This window comes from Triticum aestivum, chromosome 1D, assembly GCF_018294505.1.
Source record: "Triticum aestivum cultivar Chinese Spring chromosome 1D, IWGSC CS RefSeq v2.1, whole genome shotgun sequence".
Classification (NCBI taxonomy): Eukaryota; Viridiplantae; Streptophyta; class Magnoliopsida; order Poales; family Poaceae; genus Triticum; species Triticum aestivum.
Window position 1 is genome coordinate 46,367,725 of NC_057796.1, and position 23,507 is coordinate 46,391,231.

The following is a 23,507-nucleotide window of genomic DNA, read 5'->3' on the forward strand; positions in this document are numbered from 1 at the left end:
CCCCTTCTATCTGGTACCTAGTTCTGACGCCTTTGAAGCACGAGCTCCCCTCCTCTTCTCTGAGTCGGGCCCGACGAAGTTGCCATTGCCGCCGGCGAGCGCGTAAATGTAGCGGTGCTGTGCTGTAGCTCCTGGGGACGAAGAGGAACTACCCAAAGGAGCCGACTATCTTCTGCACCTTGACGATTTCAGGGCATGCTCTCTTATTCCATTATCCATTTATCATGGTCATATTGGTTTTTTTGCGAATATATTGGGTTCTTCCCATTTGGGATTTCCCCAATTTATTCCAAACTAGTGTCATTGCGTACTTGAATAAGTAGTATGAGCACCAGATTTATGTATGAGATACACGGCTGTAGATATGGTAGTGCAAAATAGCATATGCAAACTTGAATAAGTAGTGTTCTGAATCTTAACATGTATTTTGTAGTATAGAAAACCATATTTATGCAAACTCTGAAGTAAAGTTTGTGCAGTTGTGCGGTGGAAATAGGACCTGGCCATCGTCCTTTATAGCTCAAGATCCAAGGTATGAGCACCGAATTTGGTTGTCTGTTATACATGTACAGTCATATTTTTCCTTCTTCCAGGCCATTCAGTTTCCCATGTGTTTGAAGCTAATGGCATTTGGGAATATGAATAGTATGGGCACGAACTTGATCCGTTGGATCTTGATGAAATTGTAGTAGTAATCACAACAGTCGGTGCAAAAATAGTTGAGGGGATGTGCTCTTTGTGTTATGTTCCTTTATATACAATTTTCTTATACATTTGCTAACTTGATAGTAAGGTGTGTACATGAACGACTTGGCATGTAAGTGAAAAAAATGACTTCCTAGGAACCTACTACTCCCTCCGTCCCAAAATTCTTGTCTTAGATTTGTCTAGATACGGATGTATCAAGTCACGTTTTAGTATTAGATACATCCGTATCTAGACAAATCTAAGACAAGAATTTTGGGACGGAGGGAGTACATGACAAGTGTGGGTTCGTTACTGGTTGTTCCTGCGGGGTTCTTGTAGATGAACTAGTAATGTACTATATGAACTTCTTCCACATTGCTGATATGAAATGGGAACGGCATTTGCAATGCTCAATTGAACTTTCTATGGTAATGCTAGTTGTTCATGTTCCTCATTTTGTCTTGCTGCAGTCCACATTGTAGCTATGCTCTTAAGTAAAAAGTCTTGATGTGTTTTGCCTGGTAGTAGGTTAGTTATCCACTTTTTAACTTGCGTGTGATGTTTTGTGTTATATTTGCATGAAAAAAAGTCAACCATGGAGTCCATGACAAGTGCTGCTCTAAGTATTGGGTCAACTACGGCAATGGGAGTTGAAGATGATGCCAACAGCTTTGCCATGGTAATTCATTTGTTGTATTGGTCACAGACGTACGTCACACCCGTTTCTGTCACATGATGATTTTTTTCTGAAATTTCTAGGGCACGATCCAGCAGGTCGAAAACGATGAAAATAGCTACCACACGCCAACACGAACTAGCAGTCTTCCATTTTGTGTAAGTATTTTTTTCCCACATCCAATGCACGAGTTATAGTTTATGAACTGAACATCTTTTATTTTTCATATCCAGGGGTCAAGATATGAGCCCGAGTGTGACCCTAACTTACAGCCCGTAATTGGTATGCAATTTGACACTTGGGAGGAAGGTATGCCATTCTACAAAATGTATGCTCATGAAGTCGGGTTCTCAGTTCGCACATGGACGACACACAAAGATGAACATGGCGTAGTATGGAAGAGGTTTGTTTGTGCTAGGGAGGGTTGGAGAAAGGTGGCCCCAGAAGAGGAAAGGATAAAGCCTAAACGAAAATTCAAATTAACCAGGTGTGGTTGTGAGGCTATGATTGGATTGAAGAGGCAGGATGATGGCAAATATAAGGTTGCCCGGTTTGTTCAATCACACACTCACCAACTTATTTCGCCAAGTAAAAGACATCCCATCAAGTCAAATAGAGAAGTAAGTAGTGAGTTGCGGAGCAAACTACTTACATGTCATAAGGCAATGGTTGGCACATCTGCAGCATATCGCTTGCTTAGTGTTGAGAAGGGGGGGTCCCGAAAATGTGGGCTGCACAAAGCGTGACTTCCAAAACTCTCACCGTGATTTTAAAAGAGCAATTAAGGGAGTAGATGGACATATCATAGTAGATATAATGAAAAGTAAGCAGGCTGCCAATCCAGCATTCTACTTTGATTACCAAGTCGATGAGAATGACAAACTTACAAATATTTTCTGGGCGGATAGCATATGCAGAAAGAACTACTCATTGTTTGGTGAAGTTGTGTCTTTTGACTCGACATATCGATTTAATAGGTATAACTTGGTATTTGCCCCTTTCACAGGAGTTAACAACCACAGATCTTGTGTCACGTTCGGTGCTGCTTTTTTATGGAATGAGAAGAAAGAATCTTATATATGGTTGTTCAAGACTTTCTTGAAAGCAATTCTGGGATTGCGCCTAAGCTCATCATGACCGATGAAGACCAAAGCATGAGAATAAGGATAGAACAAGTTTTTCCAAACACTATGCACAGGCTTTGTATGTGGCACATCCTCATGAAGCTTACTGAAAAGGTTGGTACCACCATGAAAAATAATCCAGATTTTCATGAACGGTTCATGTCATGTGTTTGGGGATCAGAGACACCAAGTGAGTTTGAGTCACAATGGTGTTCAATAATCTCTGACTTTGGGCTAGCAGATAATACATGGTTGCAGGAGAAGTATGAGTCACGCAACTCATGGATTCCGGCATATTTTATGGAGACCCACCTTGGCGGAATCTTGCGTACTACATCAAGATCTGAGAGCGAGAATGCATTCTTCAGACACTTCGCCAACCGAAATCTTGCATTGATTGAGTTTTGGGTTAGGTTTGAAACAGCTTTAGAGGAACAACGACAAAAAGAATTGCAAGAAGACAATGCCAGCCTTCATACACTGCCTATGCTCAAGACTTGTTGGAGTATTGAGAGTCATGGTAGAGATGTGTATACTCATGAGGTTTTTGCTGAATTTCAATGTCAGGTGGTGGCTGCAAGGGATTATTGTCATGTTAAATCAATTGTCCAGGTTGGTGAGGTCCGGACCATTGGTATTAGCAGCAAGAGTGGTAAAGTTAGAGTAGTTAGTTTCAACACTAGTACTAAGGCAGCACACTGTTCTTGTAGGATGTTCGAATCACTGGGTATCATCTGCCGTCACATCATTGTTGTCCTAAGGAATGAGGGGTGTGATGAAATTCCTAGTCAATATGTGTTGCATAGGTGGACTAAAATGGCAGCACGTCAACTTTCCTATGACGCCAACGGACATGAGCTAGAAGGCCCATCTACATGTCTCTCACCTACCATAAAAAAGTTGTACTCAGAAACATGTTCAAAATTCAGCTTGGCACTTCATGCATCGAAGCATTGTGAGGAGAAAATGAGATATTTTCACAAGGTTGTTGGTGATGCCTTCACGCAATTGGAACAGATGGGTGCCATTAGTGAGCAAAGTAAAGTTCAAGATTTTGAATCCTTCGTCGGAACATCATTCCCAAGTGTGATCAGTATTCATCCACCAGATGTAGCAAACACAAAAGGGAGTGTTAAGAGATTGAAAAGGGGTTCAGAGCAGACAGTTAACCAAAAGAAAAAGAGGTAAAGTAAGCAACCTTGAAAAAATGTCGATGTCCTTTCTACAAATTTGCTAATGCGGTTTTCTTATTCTTTACATGGCAAATAGCATCCAAAAGGTTCCAGATTAGTAAGGGCGGTGGTTTCACTAATTTGATGTTGGAATAATTATGTGAAGTCATGCAGCTGGCTACGTTCTTGCTGGAAATGGCGGTGATATTCATAGGCGATGAGGTTTTTGACCTTTTGGTCTTTTCTAGGAGCTCACATTTGCAGTGTGTGTCACTGAAGCATGCATATGTTCTATGTCCGTAACTCTGGATGTGGTCACTGTTAGCTTCAGGAAGTTGCTAACACTAAACCATGTTGTCTCATTAGCCGTGTTTAACCTGGAAGAAAAGATTGTATGACCTGGCAAGGAATTGCTAAGCCTAGCTTAATGTAGGTTTGAAGATTTGGTTTGTCTTTCTGTGTTACTGTCAGTTGTAGCCAGCTTTGCTATATGTCGTGCTGATGTCACCACTTTCCGAATTAGTGCAACCTTATTACTATGTGTTTTGAGCACCGTTCATTCATTTTCCTTTGCTTTTCGTTGCTCTGTACTTTAGCATCATCATCTTAATTTTTTTCAAGATAAGTGAGAACATGTTCATCTGTAAGAGATAATTTTAGGCATATTTGCAGCAGTGAAGTGATGAAAATTCTGACATAATCCTTGCCAGAAGTTCGGGAAATCTGAAAATAGAGAATGCAATAGAATATGTAATGTTTAAGATGTATGGAAATCTGTACTGTTTTTGAAGTAGCAGTGTTACTCTTTAGATTGTATATGAAGGCATGTCTCATCTTCATTTATACTTTTGTTCGACCAAGCTTTTGTTTTAAACCGTGCATAACACCTGAGAAAATTGAAAAGATGTGCTCTTGTAACACTTATGTAACTATTCTGTGATTGCTAATTTGTGCAACTGGAAAGCTCGATAAATATAACTATGTAATATTAAGTATAAAGAAGCAACTTTACAAGTAACTGTTGTGATGATTTTTTTTTGTAAGTGAACAAAAGAGCTTTTGTTTTGTAACATTTTATGGAGTTAGAGTGATCTTGAGCTTCCTGTAGTGATTCTGGAGAAGCCTACCTAGGATCAGATTAGCTCATCTGGTCTGGAGCTTGGAGTAGGTTATTTGCATAGCTATGAGGATGACCATAAATTTCCACTGTAGAATTATGTCAACTTGTATACATGGTGTTTCTTTTATTTCTTATAATCCAGTTACATCTTTTCCTGTGGATATATAGAAGATGTGATATACATCACAACATTTGTGCAGCTGACGTCCATTATCTCTGGAAATTTTTATGGACATATCTAGTGGAAAGATATGGATAACCTGGGACTTCATACTGTAATCTTTGTTTATCATATCAATTAACTTTCATTGCTGGCCTGCTAAATCAGTACCGGTAACAACCAAAAGATCTCTGAATAAATTTTCTTTAGATGCTTATATGCAAGAACATCACGTCTTTCACATCGGAATAACACAAGCATCCGGATAAATTGTACAACAACCACTCATCTAAACTAAAGAAAACTTGGATACAAGATTTTCTAGCAAACGTACGTTCTTGCTGATTACATGGTGCCAAAAAAACCGAAGCCTGAGACAACCACCCACGATCTGGGCTAGTACGAGAGGTGAAATTATCAGTTTCATCAGATGCCATCTTGGAGACCTATGAAGATGACTCCTCTGAAGATTACCCAGTCATAGCTCAGGCTCTGGATTCTTTGATCTCCTAATTCATACCACCCACGATCTGTGAAGGAGGGTGATGCTTCACATTCCCTATTGATAAGACACTCTAATGTATTAGCACATAAGAGATGGAGGAAGGGACAATACCTCGAATGAAAAACAGATGAAAAAGAAGTCAACAGGTATGCTCTCAGTTTTCTGAAACAAATATATGATAATATTATATCTCATAAAAAAATCCCATATCTTTTCTGAAGTGAATTATAGCCAAACAATATATGAAATAAGTTCTTGTGATATTACCAGATTAAAATCAGTACCAGTAACTAGTCAACTATAGTATACTACAAAACTCCTCCAGTCCAGACATGGAGAACACAGTGAGCGTGCAATTCTATCCACTCAAGAAATCATTTTCATAACCTAAATAAGATGATAATAAGTTACAAGGGTCGGCTTCCAAACCAGGGAATGTCACCTATGCAACCAAGAATCCGAGATGGTGAGGCGTCTTTTTATGCATTTATCTTGGATGCAACAACTTCGGTTATCTGCTTTGTCCTGCATGCGCATAAGAACATGAAGAATTGCAGCCCTGCTCGTCGTCCTCGTCTTCAACAGATTTACCGTCTCCAGGCAATAAGACTCCATAATGACCTTCAAACAAAAAAAATGATGGCACCAGGGGAGCCAAGCTAAACTTAGTAGTGACACCCTAACCTACAATCATAGGCATCTCTGTTTGGAAGTATCATCGGATTCCAAAGTATCACATTTTTAGAATACAAAGGACAATCACTACTAGAGAAGTAGCGATGCAACATTGGCGATACATATTTGATTTGGCTCGGCAGTAGTTAGGTAAAAAAGCTTTTGTAACTATGGAACAGATAAATTGATGATGAGTAAAAAATGAACTGATAACAAAATCAAGAAGATGAACTCGTAATGCTTTCACGAAATTAAGTTAGACTCTGTAAGTACACGTTCTCTTTAATATTGTTTACCAATAAAGGAGAAAATAGGGAGTACACCCCTTGTAATTGGCATGAAGATTGTAGAAATATACCTAAATTTGGTGCTCACAGCACACTATTCGAATTCTTAATCAACAAAAACATGCCCTTTAGTCAACTGGAACAAGATGGATAGAGGAATAAGTGAACATACCTACATCCTTGAGCTGCTGCCGATGGATAGTGCTGACGGCGACAGCGACCGCGGCGGCGGCAACGGCAGATTGTTCAGAGAGAACGATCGAAATTTAATAACCCTAATTCACCTGAGTGGTATAGAAGAGGGAGAGACAACCGCGTTTCATTAAGATCTGAGATCGATCTTGAGCTCGCTGGACCTGAACCCTAGCTCAGGAGGATGTACTGGTACAAAATCTGGCAAAGGGGGAGGAAGACGATCTGTGTACGGGGAGGCCAATTCGTTAGATTTAGCTGAGCTGCAAGGACTGGTTTGCAAATGTACCATCAGGCCCATCATCGCACTGAATCCTGTCCCTTCCTTTCGAATCCAACGACCCATACATATCTGGTGCATCTGGTGCACCAATTTGGTCGTTTCACCAGATACGTTCTCATTAGCATGTTGTTGTTTGCATTTAACTTGATTAAATGTCATGATATTGTTTGACATTATGGTTCTGTTTGTTGTGAGCTTGCAAGTACATTCAATGTACTACCTGACGTGTTATGCCAGATTTCAGAAAAGTCTAACTGGATCGGAGTGCTGCCGTGTCTAGACCGTGTCCACATCGGTGTCCCCGTGCTATGGAGTCCCGCTACGTCATTTTTCCGCTGCCGTGTAGATGTCGTGCTCGAGGCCCCTTTTATGTTCACTAAATAATGTACATATTGTTCAGCCGCACCGAGTGTGCCGCTTGGCCTCGCAACTTGATGTAATGTCGCACTATGCTTTCGCTAGTTTCAATAAAGCGGTGATTTCTGTACCAAGATGTTGTGTGTTGCCAGAAGACATGATCTCTTGGTTGGCAATGCAACGTAAACCGGTCGCTCTGAGCCGGGGTGCCATAGGTTCATTAATGTACAATCCAGTGTCTTATATAGTGTGATATATAGGATTCAATGCATATTTCCAAATTGTGATGCAATATTGTAGCAATTTGCGGTTAATTTTGTAGTTTGTAGATGTGCAACTAATGTATACATTCATTTTTTGATGCAGTACCATATCTTTATATATATATATATATAATTAATCTAATGTTGTAGTCTGTAGATGTGCAATTAATATACACATTCCTTTTTTGATGCAGTACCATATCTTCAAAATATATACAATTAATGTAATGCTGTACGCCTGTAGATGTGCCATTAATGTACACATTCATTTTTTTGATGCAGTACCGTATCTTCAAGATATATATAATAATGTATTGTTGTAGCCTGTAGATATGCAACTAATATACACATTCATTCTTTTCATGCAATACCGTATCTTCGAGATATATCATATATACAACTAATGTGTGTAAAATGTGTCAATATGACGTTAATGTACACATTCATTGTTTGATGCTATTTCGCATCTTAAAGGTCTAGCATGTAGATATAAAGTTAATGTACACATTCATTGTTTGATACAACATCGTATCTTCAAGATATAGAACTAATGTATTATGTAGCCTCTAGATGTGCAATTAATGTATACATTAATTGTCTGACACGGTGCTATATCTTCATGATACACAACTGGTGTATGCGTTTGTATCATCATCTCAAAGAAGGCTATATATACCAAGACATAGCTAGCGAAGTCATGTATCCCACACATTCACAGAAGCCACACAAATCCTATATTGTACAATTCTAACATCAAAGGGATAGAGAAGACTCTAGCGTAGCAGATACAAAAGCCATAGCCATGGCGAAACTGATGTGCTTATGTTTCATCATCCTCACTATTGCGGTAGCCGTGTCGGCTGACGAATGTGAGGGTGACCGACAGGCCATGATCAAGGAGTGTGCTAAGTATCAACAATGGCCAGCAAACCCGAAGCTAGATCCGTCGGATGCATGCTGTGCCGTGTGGCAGAAGGCAAACATCCCATGCCTTTGCGCTGGTGTCACCAAGGAGAAAGAGAAGATATGGTGTATGGAGAAGGTTGCCTACGTTGCCAATTTCTGCAAGAAGCCATTCCCACATGGCTACAAGTGCGGAAGTAAGTGAAATATATTAAGGTTATTACGATGATCGGCATTGCATACATGCAGTTTTGATATTTATTATTCTTCGGAGTCACACGGCTTTGATTTTAGTTATGCATTTTATATGCTTCTTGTGCTATTCTGATCATATGTTGGGTCAAATTGAATGGTCTTGCAGGTTACACATTCCCTCCTCCGGCGTAGTGATTCTAGTTTAGCCGCGGGAGGAGAAGCATTGGCTTTTACATTATATGTGTGTGGCCTCACAAGAGCTTCCCTTTCACATTTGTATTTCGTGAGGTTGTACTCATAATAGTTTATGTTAATCACTCTGTATGAGAACGTTTGTGAAACTAATAAAGTCTTGTCCCCAAATTGTCTAAATTATGTTAGTTCATACACAATATTTTGGTTCTATTTATGGCTCGTTGCAGGTGAAGGGGTCAAGGATATTAGAAGACATTACTGTTGTTAAAGCAACAACTTTCATGTGCTTTTTATATCCAAAGTTAATGGGTTCATTTATGGCTGAGCTCAACCAATTTTTCACCTTAGTAACTCTTATTCCTGGACCCTGGCTGATGCAAAGCTCCAAATACAACTTAATTTTCTAAAAGTGAGGAGACTCATGGCGAAGGGGATGAGAAAGATAAGTGGCATATTCAGTTAGTTGTATATATGATTTCACACACAAATCCAGTGTAGTTCAATTGTAACGGTTTACTTGGATTTTGTAATGCGTGCAACGTCTGCCTTGTACATTGTATACACTACCATATTTTTATTAAACGAAGTGTTTCAACTAGCAGCTAGGCTCCCTTAAGGTTTTTTTAGCTTATTCTTCTGTAGCTTAATCTTGGATTTTCATTGGCTTGGGCTTGACGATTTCCACGTAGACACCACGTGGGACTAGGTGGGATGCTCGGGTAGGACTTTTCTATGACATCTATATCACAAAGGTAAGAAGGCTCTACTTTTCTTCTCTGTGACTAAGGGAACATTAATACAGAAACAGTTAGAACATGCACATATATACAAGAGGGAGGAGGAGAGTTAAGAACAAAAAAATAGTTAAGGTGGATCAAAGGTATCACACCAGGATACCAAAGTAGCCCTAATTACAAAAGATGAGCAACAGAAGGACGATAGTCTGGCGTTGTCACGCCCAATATGCGACCCTATCCGAGAGGAACTCGAAGGTCCCACCAAGGATAGACCCGCATATTGAAACGCTTTTGCAAGGTGGATATCATTACATCAACATTACATAATAGATGGGGATACATACAAGGCATACAAATGCCGCAAGAATACAACAATACATCATACATAAGATCAACATCCGACTACGGATGAAACACAAACAGAAGCTCAAACGACATCCACCCTGCTAGCCCAGGCTGCCGACCTGGAACCTATCCCCTGATCGAAGAAGAAGCAGAAGAAGAACTCCAAAACAAGTAACATCGCTCTCGCGTCATGATCATCGCAAAACCTGTACCTGCAACTGGTGTTGTAGTAATCTGTGAGCCACGAGGACTCAGCAATCCCATTACCATGGGTATCAAGGCTAGCAAAGCTTAATGGGTAAGGAAGGGGAAAAGTGGTGAGGTTGCAGCAGCGACTAAGCATATATGGTGTCTAACATACGCACATAAGAGCGAGAAGAGGAGCAACGGAACGGTCGTGAAGCTAGCAATGATCAAGAAGTGATCCTGAACTCCTACTTACATCAAACATAACCCAAAAACCGTGTTCACTTCCCGGACTCCGCCGAAAAGAGACCATCGCGGTTACACACGCGGTTGATGCGTTTTATTTAAGTCAAGTGTCAAGTTCTCTACAACCGGACATTAACAAATTCCCATCTGCCACATAACCGCGGGCACGGCTTTCGAAAGATAATACCCTGCAGGGGTGTCCCAACTTAGCCCATTATAAGCTCTCACGGTCAACGAAGGATATTCCTTCTCCCGGGAAGACCCGATCAGTCTCGAAATCCCGGTTTACAAGACATTTCGACAATGGTAAAACAAGACCAGCAAAGCCGCCCGATGCGCCGACAATCCCGATAGGAGCTGCACATATCTCGTTCTCAGGGCAACACCGGATGAGACTAGCTACGAGTAAAACCAGACTTCGAGTTTCCCCGAGGGGGCCCCGCAGGCAGCTCGGTTCGGACCAACACTTAGAGAAGCACTGGCCCGGGGGGGGGGGTTAAAATAAAGATGACCGTCGGGAGCGCGACTCCCAAGGGAAAAGAAATAGGTGATAGGCAAATGGTAAGACCAAGGTTGGGCCTTGCTGGAGGAGTTTTATTCAAAGCGAACTGTCAAGGGGGTCCCATAAATCACCCAACCGCGTAAGGGACGCAAAATCAAGGAACATAACACCGGTATGACGGAAACTAGGGCGGCAAGAGTGGAACAAAACACCAGGCATAAGGCCGAGCCTTCCACCCTTTACCAAGTATATAGATGCATTAATTAAATAAGAGATATTGTGATATCCCAAAAACATCATGTTCCAACATGGAGCAATCTTCAACTTCACCTGCAACTAGCAACGCTATAAGAGGGGCTGAGCAAAGCGGTAACATAGCCAAGCAACGGTTTGCTAGGAAGGGTGAAAAGGTTAGAGGCTGACATGGCAATTTGGGAGGTTTGAAAAGCAAGTGATAGGTAGCACAGCATAGCGATAGAACGAAGCAACTAGCATAGCAATGATAGTAATGAGATCCAAGGTGACGGTCATCTTGCCTGAAATCCCGCTAGGAAGAAGAACAAGTCCATGAAGAAGATGAAGCTACGAAGACGAACGAATCCTCACGATCGCAATGAAACAGGAACTAACAAGAAGGAGCACAACCGGAAAGAAGCAAACAACACGGTAAACACCCAACACATAAACAAGACATGATGCTCAACCAAGTATGATGCATGACAAGGCTACATGAAGCTACTCATGGCAAGAGATGATGCATACAAGAACAACACATCAAAGCAAGTTTAAATGAGGCCGGAAACAACATATAACAAATCCGGTAAGTCCTCATATGCAAGTTTCGAAATTGGTCCAGATCTGAATAAAGCCTTATGTTCAAGTTGTTAAATAGCAAGTTAATATGCACCAAGATGATCTACACAAAATTCTAGTCAAGTTACATATAAAGTTCATTTAGTTCAGAGCTACGCCCTAGAAGATATGATCAAAACACGATAAACATGGCATTGATGAAAAATGCATTCAAACATCAAGCAAACACTCTCAAAACATTGATGCAACATGATAATGTGAAACTACATACAATTCTAAGCAAGTTTCATATAAAGCAAGCTCAAAACGGAGCAACGGTGCAACACATACACTCCAAACAAGATATAACAATAATCTGTCCAAAACAGCAACTAGGCATGTTGCAAGCATCAAAACAATATGCTACAGCACCCTAACATGAAAACAAAAGGCATGAACGTGATGTACAGGTAAAGCATAACAAAACATAAACACTGAGCTACCTCTAGAAACCACTAGAACATGCTCCAAAGGACATGGCAAGATTGCAAATAATAACAGTTTTACAGACTTAGCAGAATTTACTGGACTTGACAGAAATAACATCAGGTTGCAATGTTAAGAGCTATCAAACAGCAAGTTACAACAAGCTATCATGTAAGAATTAAGCATGGAATGCTAATACTAAAGACCAAGAACAAAAATCACTTACTGAACTAATTCCAAAGATCAACAGAAAACATGGTAGCATCCATGCAAACATGACAAATGATATGACAGATTCAGACTTAGTGAAAATAACAGTTCATGGCAGAAACAACGATAAGTAGGCACATTGGAGAGCTTGAACCACTCACCACAGAGAAGTTCATGGAATGTGAAGTCAATCAACAGTAAGAAGACATAATCATGAAGCTAAGCATGGCAATATCATAGTCACAGGGTACATGGATCACTAGCAAAACACATGGCAATAACGAACTTCATGTTAACAGGCTGACAGCAACATTATTTAGCAATTTCAGAGCATGATAACAGCAAGCTACAGCAGGCTATAAATGCAACCAAGGGCATGGATGGATATACCATAACATTTATAACAAAACACCCTTAGTGAACATCTCCAGATTATGCATAGAACTCATGGTGACAGCAGGTTTACAAGGCATCACAATGCTACAGTTACAGACTTAGCAGAAATGACTTAAGTCACAGAAATCAGCAATATCATGGAGGCTACTTTGCAAGCTTGTAACAACCTACACATGGCATATCATGAAGAGTGGATTGCACCACAGAAAATACGACATGTTGTAGCTCATAACATATGTAGACATCATGCTTAAAAGAAAATCGCACAAAAAGATACAAAAATGACAAATGAGCAAGTTCTGTTAAACTACAGCAGAACAACATCATATAGCAGTCTTGCAATAATGATAAGGGCATCAAGATGGACTCAAACAAGCATGGGACAATGTAATGAAATGAAGAGTATCTCATGATGAACATTATGATATATTATACATGCAAAACGGATTTACGGTCAGAGAGTTATGGCATGTTGAACAGGGCACCAGAATGCTGAAAATCTGGGACTTGGCAGAATTTTACCCCGCGAAAAAAAACTGGAAGGTCGGGGTTGGCTCCTTCTCTCGTACAGAACCACTCCGGCGGAAGTCAACGGCGATGGTGGGGCGACGTGGGACTCCGGCGAGGGTCGGGGAGGCCGTGAATGGGTAGATCGGGCGCGGGGCAACCCATTCCCGGCGATGGGGCGGCTTGGGGCGGCGCGAGCGCGTAGATCGGGGCGGCCATCCATGGCGGCCTGCAGAGCTCGGGACACAGAGAGAGAGATCGTGAGGGAGAGGGAGAAGCACGGGATGGAAGGAGGGAGGAGAGGCAGGGGCGGCACGACTTGGACGTGGTGCTCGCCGGCGGCGGAGGCAACTCCGGCGAGCGGTGCGGCACGGCGACGGGAGACGCGGGAGCGCTCGGGCGCAGGCGGCGGGGCGAAGAGCGCTCGGGGACGGGCGGTTGCGGGCGGATCGGGCGGATCCGGGCCCGGCGCGGGCTCCAGACGGGCTTCGCGGGCCGGCGGTGGTGGGAGGCGCGGGGTTGGCTGCGGCGGCGGGGTGGATGTGTCCGGCGAGGGGGCGGACATGTCCGGCGGCGCGAGTGGAGCGGGGCTAGGGTTTGGACCCGAAAATGGAGGGGGAGGGGGCGTTTTTATAGGTAGAGGGAGGTAGGGGAGTCCAAATGGGGTGCGGTTTTCGCCCACACGATCGTGATCGAACGGCGGAGAGCATGGAGGGGTTTTTGCTGGGTTAGTGGGCTGTGGTGGAGGGGTGCTGGGCTGCAAAGAGAGAGGGGTTTCGGGCTACGCGGTTAACCGTTGGGGCATCAAACGACCTGCAAATGGAACAAAATTTGATGGGCGGTCTACCAGTGATATACCAAGGCCACTCGGCAAAACGCGGCCTATTCCGAGAATGTTTTTCTCCCACTCACGAAACAAGGTCTGAGAGGGGCGACGGGCGCGAGGGAGAGTGTCGGATCGCGAAACGGACAACGGGGAAAAGGACCGGATGCAAGTTTTGAAAAACATGCAGATGAAATGCAGATGAAATGCAGATGATGACATGGCAAAATGCAACACGCAAGCAAATGACATGGCAACTACGACGAATAACTGGAAGACACCTGGCGCATCGAATCCGGGGCGTTACAGGCGTCCTCGGCACATATGAGCAACTTCTTTCTAATAGAAGACACACACAACTGTTGGGGAACGTAGCATGCAATTTCAAAAAATTTCCTACGATCACGCAAGATCTATCTAGGAGATGCATAGCAACGAGAGGGGGAGAGTGTGTCTACGTACCCTCGTAGACCAAAACGGAAGCGCTAGGTTAACGCGGTTGATGTAGTCGAACGTCTTCACGATCCAACCGATCTAGTACCGAACATACGTCACCTTCGAGTTCAGCACACGTTCAGCTCGATGACGTCCCTCAAAATCTTGATCCAGCAGAGGTTGAGTGAGAGTTTCATCAGCACGACGGCGTGGCGACGGTGATGTGATCCGCTCAGGGCTTCGCCTAAGCACTACGACGCTATGACTAGAGGAGTAAACTGTGGAGGGCGCACTGCACACGGCTAAGAGAACAAATGATGTGCTATGGGGTTGTCGGCGTTCTAGGAACGGGGGTCCCCAAACTTGACTGCCTGTGGCCCACGGCGTGGCTCTGCAAGCGGGCCCGTATGACCCATTTTCACCAACAAACACACAAGACCCTCGCGAGGGGCCAAGCCTCGCGAGGCGGACGACACAAGACCCCTTTGGGAGTGGCCTCACCAGGTTGGCTCGCGAGGGGCGGAGAGATCAAGGCAAGGCAAACCTCACGAGGTTCCAATGACGTGAGCCATGACGATCAAGATCAGGCGGGCGCCAGCGCGCACAGCGTCCTTGTTTCCTCTTTGGTGCTAAGGAGGCAAGCGCAGGCACGGAGTACCAAGGCGTCAAGTAAAGGTTTCCTTATCAGTGCAACAAGACCAAGACCAGCGGGACGGCAAGACGGAGGTCACCATGGAGCCCAAGGCGGCGTCACCACCAGAGCCTTTTGCAGGCGAAGACTGCTTTTGTCAGAATAAGCTGTACTAGCTGTCCCCTTTCAAATTGGCCGTTGTTGGCTCACTTCCCGCTCAATATTTGGGAAGAGGACCAGGGCCTCTATAAATAGGGCTAGCCACCACAGTAGGAGGCATCGAATCCTCACCCCACTAGAACTAGTCTCGAACTCATTCAGTTCATCCTCACACCCACCAAGCACAAGAACACCTCACCTCAGGAGGCTGTTCTTCCCCTTGTACTGTTCATCCTTAGCCCAAGAGGCAATCCACCACCACCACACTGGAGTAGGGTATTACACCACAACGGTGGCTCGAACCAGTATAAATCTTGTGTCCTTTGTGTTGCGAGTTCGTCGAGTTAGCCCTTGAGATCTTAGCGAAGCTAGCACGTGGATCGGTAGTGGGAAATCTTCGTGCGCACCCCAGTGTTCGAACCTTGAGGGTTTTGCCGGAACCCGTGATCCGACATTTGGCGCGCTAGGTAGGGGTGCGCCGAAGCTTCCTTTCCCTCGCCCCGCGTCCCGTTGCTTCATCGTCTCCATGGCGGACGCACGCCGCGCTCGCGCTGAGCGCCGGGCTGCCCTCGCTGCCCGCGTTGCTCAGACGGCTCCCGTCGGCGGGCCATCCCGTCATTCTCCGTCGCCTGCTGCCAACGCCGCCACCGGCCCGGCGGGGAACGAGCAGCAAGCATCCTCGCTGCACCCCTCGGTGCGGCGGGACGGCCGCACCGCCACTCCATCGCTGACCCCAGCCGGTTCGTCATCACACGCTCGTCGCGCTCCCGTGGACGCGCAGGCCGCTCTGTGCATGGCGCGCGAGCTCCTACGCTACCGCCCCGTCGACGACCTCTACAGGGACTGGCTCGACCACATCGCCGAGCTTGTCAGCGCCGCAGGGGGCTCCCCTGCGCCGTCCCTCTCGCTGCCTCGCCCTCCGCCAGCCATGAGCGGCGTGGCCCATGGAGCGCCTCCACCACCTCTGCCCCAAGACAGAGTCTTGGAGCCAAGGCGCGCGGCCCCACGGCGCGACCTACTGCGTCCGGCACCTGCGCAAGAAGAAAGAAGCTGCCAAGAAGTCCCACAGCCATGAGAAAACGCCCCCGCGCTCCCTGCGCCACCATGGAAAACCGCGTGCCGCCTGCAGCGGCGGTGCGCGGACCCCATCCGGGACAAGTTCTCCACCAGCACAGAGTCCCGGTGACCACGGCAGGCTGCCGCGCCTTCACCCCTGAGCTGCGTAGCGTCGCCTGGCCTGGCAAGTTCAAGCCGGATCTGCCTCCTCGCTACGACGGCACCTCCGACCCCGCGGAGTTCATACAGCTCTACGAGCTAATCATCGAGGCGGCCAAAGGCGACGAGAAAGTCATGGCAAACTGGTTCCCCATGGCTCTCAAGGATGGTGCCCGCTCTTGGCTCCTGAACCTGCCTCCAGGCTCGATCTCCTCCTGGAATGAGATGCGCGACCGTTTCGTTGCCAACTTCCAGGGCACTCACGACCGCCCACCGGCCGCGGGTGACCTACGCCGCGTCAAGCAACAACCAGGAGAGACCCTCCAGAAGTACATCCAGCGCTTCAACAACGTTCGCCTCAAGATCCCCAAGGTGACGGACGAGGCCATCATCTCCGCGTTCTCTGATGGCATCCGCGACGTCAAGATGAAGGAGGAGCTCGCCATCCACGAGGAGCTGTGCACGTCTCTAGAGCTGTTCAACCTAGCGACCTAGTGCGCAAGAGCCGAGGAGGGGTGCCTCTCCCTCCTCGAGCTCCCGGCTGCGGACCTGGAGGAGAGGAAAGCCAAGGCCAAAGACGTGAAGTGCAAGGGAGCAGCGTGCTCGCAGCGGAGCCGGACACAAAGCGCGGCAGGGACCAGCCAGAGTCATCCAAGAGCAGCCGACCGTTCTGCGCCTTCCATAACCTGCATGGCCATAACACCAGCGACTGTCAAGAGCTCAGAGCCATTCGAGAAGGACGCTTCGGTCGACGCCCCGAGCGCAACGACCGGGGCTACGGCCGAGGAGGAGGACGTGGTGGCGGACGCTGGGATGACCGTGGCCCGCGCCAGGAGTGGCGCGACCGGCCTCGCGAGGGCGCCTGGAGGGATCAACGTCGTGAGGATCGTCCTCAGGGCAACGCCGGTCTTCCTCCACTACCGCCACCACCAAGAAGGAATGACGACCACCATCAAGACAAGGGGGCTGGGGGCTTCCAGGAGCCGCGTGCTATCGCCTGCATCTTGGGCAGAGCTCAAGCCCCGGCCTCACAGCGTATCTTCAAACAGTTTGCTCGTGAAGTGAATGCAGTCCTCCCCAAGCTCGAGGCCACGCGCCCGCTCAGATGGTCCAAGTGCGCCATCACGTTCAACTCGGCAGATCAGCTCAAGTGCGCAGCTACCGCTGGTGCCCTCCCGATGCTCGTTCACCAGTCATCAACAACGTGCAAGTTACCAAGACACTCATCGATGGCGGCGCAGGGCTCAACGTCCTGTCCGTCGACATGTTCGACAACCTCCAAGTGCCGTATGATCAGCTTCAGCCCACCAAGCCTTTCTCAGGAGTGACTGACGGCTCCACCACCCTGATCGGGCAGATCCGCCTTCCCGTTACCTTCGGACAGCGCGACAACTACCGTACTCAGCTCATCGAGTTCGACGTTGCCCACATCCGCCTGCCATATAATGCGATCCTCGGGTACCCAGACCCGGCCAAGTTCATGGCGGTGACCCATCACGGCTACAATGTCCTCAAGATACCAGGAAGCGGCGGAATCATCACAGTCCCGTGCGAAGAAAGAGATGCGGTGTGCTCCCTCGAGCGTGCCTTCCAAGCTGCAGCAATCGACGACCCCGACAGCAAGGGTGAGCGCCCTCCTGAGGCCACCCCAAGAAGAAGAAGCAGCTGCACCACGCAGGGCCTCAGGCAAGCGGCACCACGTCTGGATCGGCACCCGCTCCTGGGGCGCCGCCCTCCATCGCATAGGAAAGCGCGCCCGATGCCCTTCTCGGACAGGGCTCGGGCTCTCTCTTCTGGAGGGCCTCAGATCTTGCCAACATCACGAGGGAGGCGCTTGGGCACCACTTGGAGGCGTGCTTCACGGCACGTCTACCTCAGGAGAACACAGGGCGAGGAGCGCCCACCGCTCAGGAGTTCATCACCAAGACCACTCAGGAACTACAAGACATAAGAGCCATGCGCGGCGGCCGCCGCCCACCAAGCGCAGCTCCCCATCCAGGCGAGGATGCCGGGCTGCGCGTCTGCATCGACGTCCCAGGGCTCAACAGAGCTGCGTCTCAGGAGCCCTTCTGGCCTTCGCGCGTGGGACACTGCGAGGGCCCACCGCACAACTATGCTCGCATGCCTTTTGGCCTGCCGAGCGTGGCGTCCGCCTATCAGCGCAACCTGCGGCGCGCCCTGGCAACTCAAGAGGCCAAGCACACGCCGTCCTGACGGAGATGGAGACGGTCCTCAAGGAACCGCCTGGACACCTAGAGCCTCCCGAGGCTCAGGGCCCCAGTGGCTCATGAGGAGCGACCCCTTCGCCGCGTACCTTAAGCTGCCCCAACTCTCCTTCATCAACAGAATCAGGTGACATTTTCCAAGTTTATTTAGCTGGGAGCGCCTTCAGGGCTGCATCATTCCCAGGCCGCGTGGGTCCATCCCTGTGACATGTATCCCTTTTTATGTCTTTAGCTTACCTTGCTGGGGGCGCCCCTCGGGCTGCATCATCCCCAAGTCGCTCGGGCCTGACCCAGTGGCATGTATGTTCCCTGCGTTTACTTAAACCAGTTTGCTTTCCATGCTTAATCTACCTATGACTATCACCTGTTTGATTCTCACCCGCCACAGGGGCTACTCACGCTGGCACGACACTTGTGCTCGGGTCCGTCCCTGCAACGTCGGCAAACCTGAGTGGTCGAGCTCTGGCTCGCGGCATGCCCCGCGCACGTCACCTCACCAGGCCCTCAGTGCCTTCATCTCCTCGCGGAGCAATCGGTGGCGGACCGGCAACCATAGTGGCAAACTGTGTCTCTCCTTGTGCTGGCTTGCAGGAATCTCCTGAGGATGACGGCAGTCGGCACTGTGAGCTCCCTCTTCCCCCATGCAATCCGCCTGCGCGTTAAAAGGGGGGCTCCTGAGCATCGCGACTCAGGAGCTCTTACTGGCTCTCCAGCCCTCACCCCCTGGCCTTGACCACGGCACGTGACCTGGCATACCAGCGGCGGCTGAGCTCGCTCGAGGGTCGGGACCTGAGGACGTAGGGCACAAAGGAGAGCATGGAGAAGAGGGGAGGCTTGTACGGGCCTGGCCTAGCTATGCTACAAACGCCTATGCACGAATCTGGCGCACCATGAGGAATCGACTCTGGACCGTCAAGATAAGTTCCCAGCCCGGGTTGGCTAAACCGCTAAGGGTTATGAACCGTACTAACCGCAGCCCTGCCATAGCAACGTCACCCCCCTTTCTTACTCTCGACGGCTGCTTGAGCGCTAAAGGGGACCTCCTGAGCATCGTGCCTCAGGAACTCTACTGGACCTCAGGCCGCTCACCTCCTGGCCTTGACCACGGCATGCGACCTGGCATACCAGTGACGGCTACAGCCTGCCTGGGGACCGGGACCTGTCAGCGTAGAGCACCGAGTCATCGCGAGGTCGGAAAGGGAGACTGAGTTGAAGCAGGACTCGCGCTCGCGCAAGTTCATAATAAGGACAATATTGACAAGAGACGTTACAAAACCTTTACACACCCTCACGGGGCACTCCTTGATTCCTTGCAGGGAACGAAAGGCAAGAGCTTAGGGAATCCTAACTACACGTGCTCATGTGGATGACGCCATCATCAACAGTGGGCCACCAGAGGCCGACGCCAACCTCATCCAGATCAGCGGCGGTGGTGACCTGACGCTGCAGCCCTGCTCCAAGCTCGGGGGAGCTTGGGGGCACGTAGCTGTCGTCGCTCATCTCCGGGGTCTCGTAGAGCTCGGGAGAGTCGCTGGACTCCCAAGTGCCGCTACTGCTTCCAGAGGAGCCGCTGCCGACGCGGGCGGCAGGCCCTGCCCCAGCTGCGGCACCAGCCTGATGAGCCCACCTGGGGCAGCACTCCAAACGGCGGCTTCTGCATCGAAGACCTTGAAGAACATCGTGTAGGCACCGTCGTACACGAAATGGATCGCGAGGGTGCCCTCCGCGCGACACACTCGGGCGACCTCACCCCAGCCTGGGTCATGAAGATCTTCCCCGAGGAGACGGCCTCAACCTCCGCTCCAGTCGCCGGCGTGTCGCAGTCGGCGTGCTGCAGCCAAAGCTCGAGGGCCCCCCTCGGCGGCATCTCGGCTGAGAAGAAGGAAGGGAAGCGGATCCAAGTGCTCGGGGGCATCGCCGCCCACAGCACGAGCTCGTGCGAGGAGTCCATGGCATGGACTCCAGGGGCGGCGACGCGCGCCACCGCGGCCATGGCCACGGCGCGCGCGCCAACGCTCGTCGCCTCTCCCTCCTGAGCCCCCGACTTGGGCGTACAGGGGTAACGGATACCAAGGAGGAGGCCGCTCGCACCAAGGCCTCGTCACCACCTGCATCGCTACCGCGTCACGGTGGTGGACCGGCCTCTTCTTCGGCGGGAGCGGCGCCAGCCCGTCGAGGGGAGTCTTTCCTTTCTCCGACGCAGAAAACCTTCGGATGGGCGCCATTGGTGTCGGCAGTGGTGCAAGCGAGAAGAAGCAAGTGGATAGGAAGAGATGGGCGACGGGGGCTCCGCCCCCTCCCCATTTATAGCAAGAGAAGGCCAACCAGCGCCCCCCACGATCACAGGTAATGATGGATTTTCCTTGCATGTCGCAGGGACTTGTCAAGTCGGGCAGTTGCCGAGGCAGCGTGGGGAAGCGGAGGCGCCCACGTCCAATCAACTGCCACGCGTCGACCAAGGCCGCAGGCTATTGGGGCCGGCGGCGCTCCGCACTTGACCTTTGGCTTCGCCTCGAAGCGAAGCCCGAGCATGCCTTGAGCCCGGGGGCTACTGTCGGCGTTCTGGGAACGGGGGTCCCCAGACTTGCCTGCCTGCGACCAGCAGCGTGGCTCTGCGAGCGGGCCCGTACGACCCATCTTCACCAACAAACACTCAAGACCCTCGCGAGGGGCCAAGCCTCGCGAGGCGGACGGCACAAGACCCTTTCAGGAGTGGCCTCACCAGGTTGGCTCGCGAGGGGCGGAGAGATCAAGGCAAGGCAAACCTCACGAGGTTCCAATGACGTGAGCCATGACGATCAAGATCAGGCGGGCGCCAAGCGGGTGCCAGCGCGCACAACGTCCTTGTTTCCTATTTGGTGCTAAGGAGGCAAGTGCAGGCACGGAGTACCAAGGCGTCAAGCAAAGGTTTCCTTATCAGTGCAACAAGACCAAGACCAGCAGGACGGCAAGACGGAGGTCACCATGGAGCCCAAGGCGGCGTCACCACCAGAGCCTTTTGTAGGCGAAGACTGCTTTTATCAGGATAAGCTGTACTAGGTGTCACCTTTCAAATTGGCCGTTGTTGGCTCCCTTCCCGCTCAATATTTGGGAAGAGGACCAGGGCCTCTATAAATAGGGCTAGCCACCACAGTAGGAGGCATCGAATCCTCACCCCACTAGAACTAGTCTCGAACTCATTCAATTCATCCTCACACCCACCAAGCACAAGAACACCTCACCTTAGGAGGCTGTTCTTCCCCTTGTACTGTTCATCCTTAGCCCAAGAGGCAATCCACCACCACCACACTGGAGTAGGGTATTACACCACAACGGTGGCCCGACCAGTATAAATCTTGTGTCCTTTGTGTTGCGAGTTCGTCGAGTTAGCCCTTGAGATCTTAGCGAAGCTAGGACGTGGATCGGCAAGGGAAATCTTCGTGCGCACCCCAGTGTTCGAACCTTGAGGGTTTTGCCGGAACCCGTGATCCGACAGGGGTGCCCCCTGCCCCCTTATATAAAGGAGGGGAGGAGGAGGCGGCCAACCAAGAGGGGAACGCCATGGGGGGGAGTCCTACTAGGACTCCACTCCTAGTAGGATTCGCCCCCCCTTCTTTTCTTTCTTCACCAGAGGGGAAAAGGAAGGAGTGGGAGAGGGAGTGGGAAAGAGGGAAAGGGGGGCGCCGCCCCCTCCCCTAGTCCTATTCGGACTCCCATGGGGGGGGGCGGCCACCCCTTGTGGGCTGTCCCCTCTCTCTCCCGTGGCCCATGAGGCCCATGACTTCCCCCGGGAGGTTCCGGTAACCCCTCGGTACTCCGGTAAAATACCCGAACCCCTCGAAACCATTCCGATGTCCGAATACCACCTTCCAATATATCAATCTTTACCTCTCTACTATTTCAAGACTCCTCATCATGTCCGTGACCTCATCCGGGGGTATTCGGGAGTTGCATAATTTTATAGTCAGAGGAATATGTATAAGTCATTAAGAATGCAATAGCAATAAAACTTAACGATCATTATGCTAAGCTAATGGATGGGTCTTGTCCATCACATCATTCTCTAATGATGTGATCCCGTTCATCAAATGACAACACATGTCTATGGTCAGGAAACTTAACCATCTTTGATTAACGAGCTAGTCAAGTAGAGGCATACTAGGGACACTCAGTGTTGTCTATGTATTCACACATGTACTAAGTTTCCGGTTAATACAATTCTAGCATGCACAATAAACTTTTATCATGATATAAGGAATTATAAATAACAACTTTATTATTGCCTCTAGGGCATATTTCCTCCAGTCTCCCACTTGCACTAGAGTCAATAATCTAGTTCACATCGCCATGTGATTTAACACTAATAGTAAACATCTTTATGTGATTAACACCCATAGTTCACATCGCCATGTGACCAACACCCAAAGGGTTTACTAGAGTCAATAATCTAGTTCACATCGCTATGCGATTAACACCCAAAGAGTACTAAGGTGTGATCATATTTTGCTTGTGAGAGAAGTTTAGTCAACGGGCCTGCCACATTCAGATCCGTATGTATTTTGCAAATTTCTATGTCTACAATGCTCTGCACAGAGCTACTCTAGCTAATTGCTCCCACTTTCAATATGTATCCATATTGAGACTCATAGTCATCCAGATCGGTGTTAAAGCTTGCATCGACGTAACTCTTTATGACGAACTCTTTATCACTTCCATAACCGAGAAATATTTCCTTTAGTCTTCTAAGGATAATTTTGACCGCTATCCAGTGATCTACTCCTGGATCACTATTGTACCCCTTTGCCAAACTCATGGCAAGGTATACAATAGGTCTGGTAT

General features: G+C 48.6%; 2 protein-coding genes and 1 long non-coding RNA gene across 6 annotated transcripts; 2 read left to right on the forward strand and 1 right to left on the reverse strand.

Annotated features, from left to right (window-relative positions):
• The first annotated feature begins 460 nt into the window (after positions 1 to 460).
• Positions 461 to 4,227, forward strand: LOC123180199 (protein FAR1-RELATED SEQUENCE 5). Of its 4 annotated transcripts, none has more exons than XM_044592173.1 (5): positions 461 to 532; positions 1,277 to 1,366; positions 1,447 to 1,521; positions 1,597 to 3,671; positions 3,757 to 4,227. In XM_044592173.1, exons 4-5 carry the CDS (start codon positions 2,443 to 2,445, stop codon positions 3,776 to 3,778), a joined length of 1,251 nt encoding a protein of 416 aa, XP_044448108.1. In that variant the 5' UTR covers positions 461 to 532; positions 1,277 to 1,366; positions 1,447 to 1,521; positions 1,597 to 2,442; the 3' UTR covers positions 3,779 to 4,227. The 4 variants fall into 4 exon arrangements, 3 of the variants coding, with proteins under 3 accessions (XP_044448108.1, XP_044448110.1, XP_044448109.1); XM_044592175.1 differs by lacking the exon at positions 461 to 532 and having other exon boundaries at positions 982 to 1,366; positions 1,597 to 1,672; positions 2,370 to 3,671; XR_006490755.1 differs by lacking the exon at positions 461 to 532 and having other exon boundaries at positions 982 to 1,366; positions 1,447 to 3,099; positions 3,198 to 3,671.
• An 899-nt stretch (positions 4,228 to 5,126) lies between these two features.
• LOC123164810 (uncharacterized) lies at positions 5,127 to 6,837 on the reverse strand. Its single transcript, XR_006482646.1, has 3 exons — positions 6,579 to 6,837; positions 5,887 to 6,065; positions 5,127 to 5,498 (listed from the first exon to the last, which is right to left on the reverse strand). It is a non-coding gene; the product is annotated as an uncharacterized lncRNA (long non-coding RNA).
• Positions 6,838 to 8,191: 1,354 nt separating this feature from the next.
• Positions 8,192 to 8,971, forward strand: LOC123164816 (uncharacterized). Its single transcript, XM_044582410.1, has 2 exons — positions 8,192 to 8,601; positions 8,766 to 8,971. The coding sequence occupies exons 1-2, from the start codon at positions 8,304 to 8,306 to the stop codon at positions 8,789 to 8,791; spliced, it is 324 nt and encodes a 107-aa protein (XP_044438345.1). The 5' UTR covers positions 8,192 to 8,303; the 3' UTR covers positions 8,792 to 8,971.
• The last annotated feature ends 14,536 nt before the right edge of the window (positions 8,972 to 23,507 follow it).

Bases quoted from the DNA above. Each gene is read 5' to 3' on its own strand.
- LOC123180199 (XM_044592173.1), top strand. From the start codon at position 2,443: ATGGTTGTTCAAGACTTTCTTGAAAGCAATTCTGGGATTGCGCCTAAG. The intron at 3,672-3,756 runs GTAAAGTAAGCA...CATGGCAAATAG, and splicing joins GTTAACCAAAAGAAAAAGAG to CATCCAAAAGGTTCCAGATT.
- LOC123164816 (XM_044582410.1), top strand. From the start codon at position 8,304: ATGGCGAAACTGATGTGCTTATGTTTCATCATCCTCACTATTGCGGTA. The intron at 8,602-8,765 runs GTAAGTGAAATA...ATGGTCTTGCAG, and splicing joins ACATGGCTACAAGTGCGGAA to GTTACACATTCCCTCCTCCG.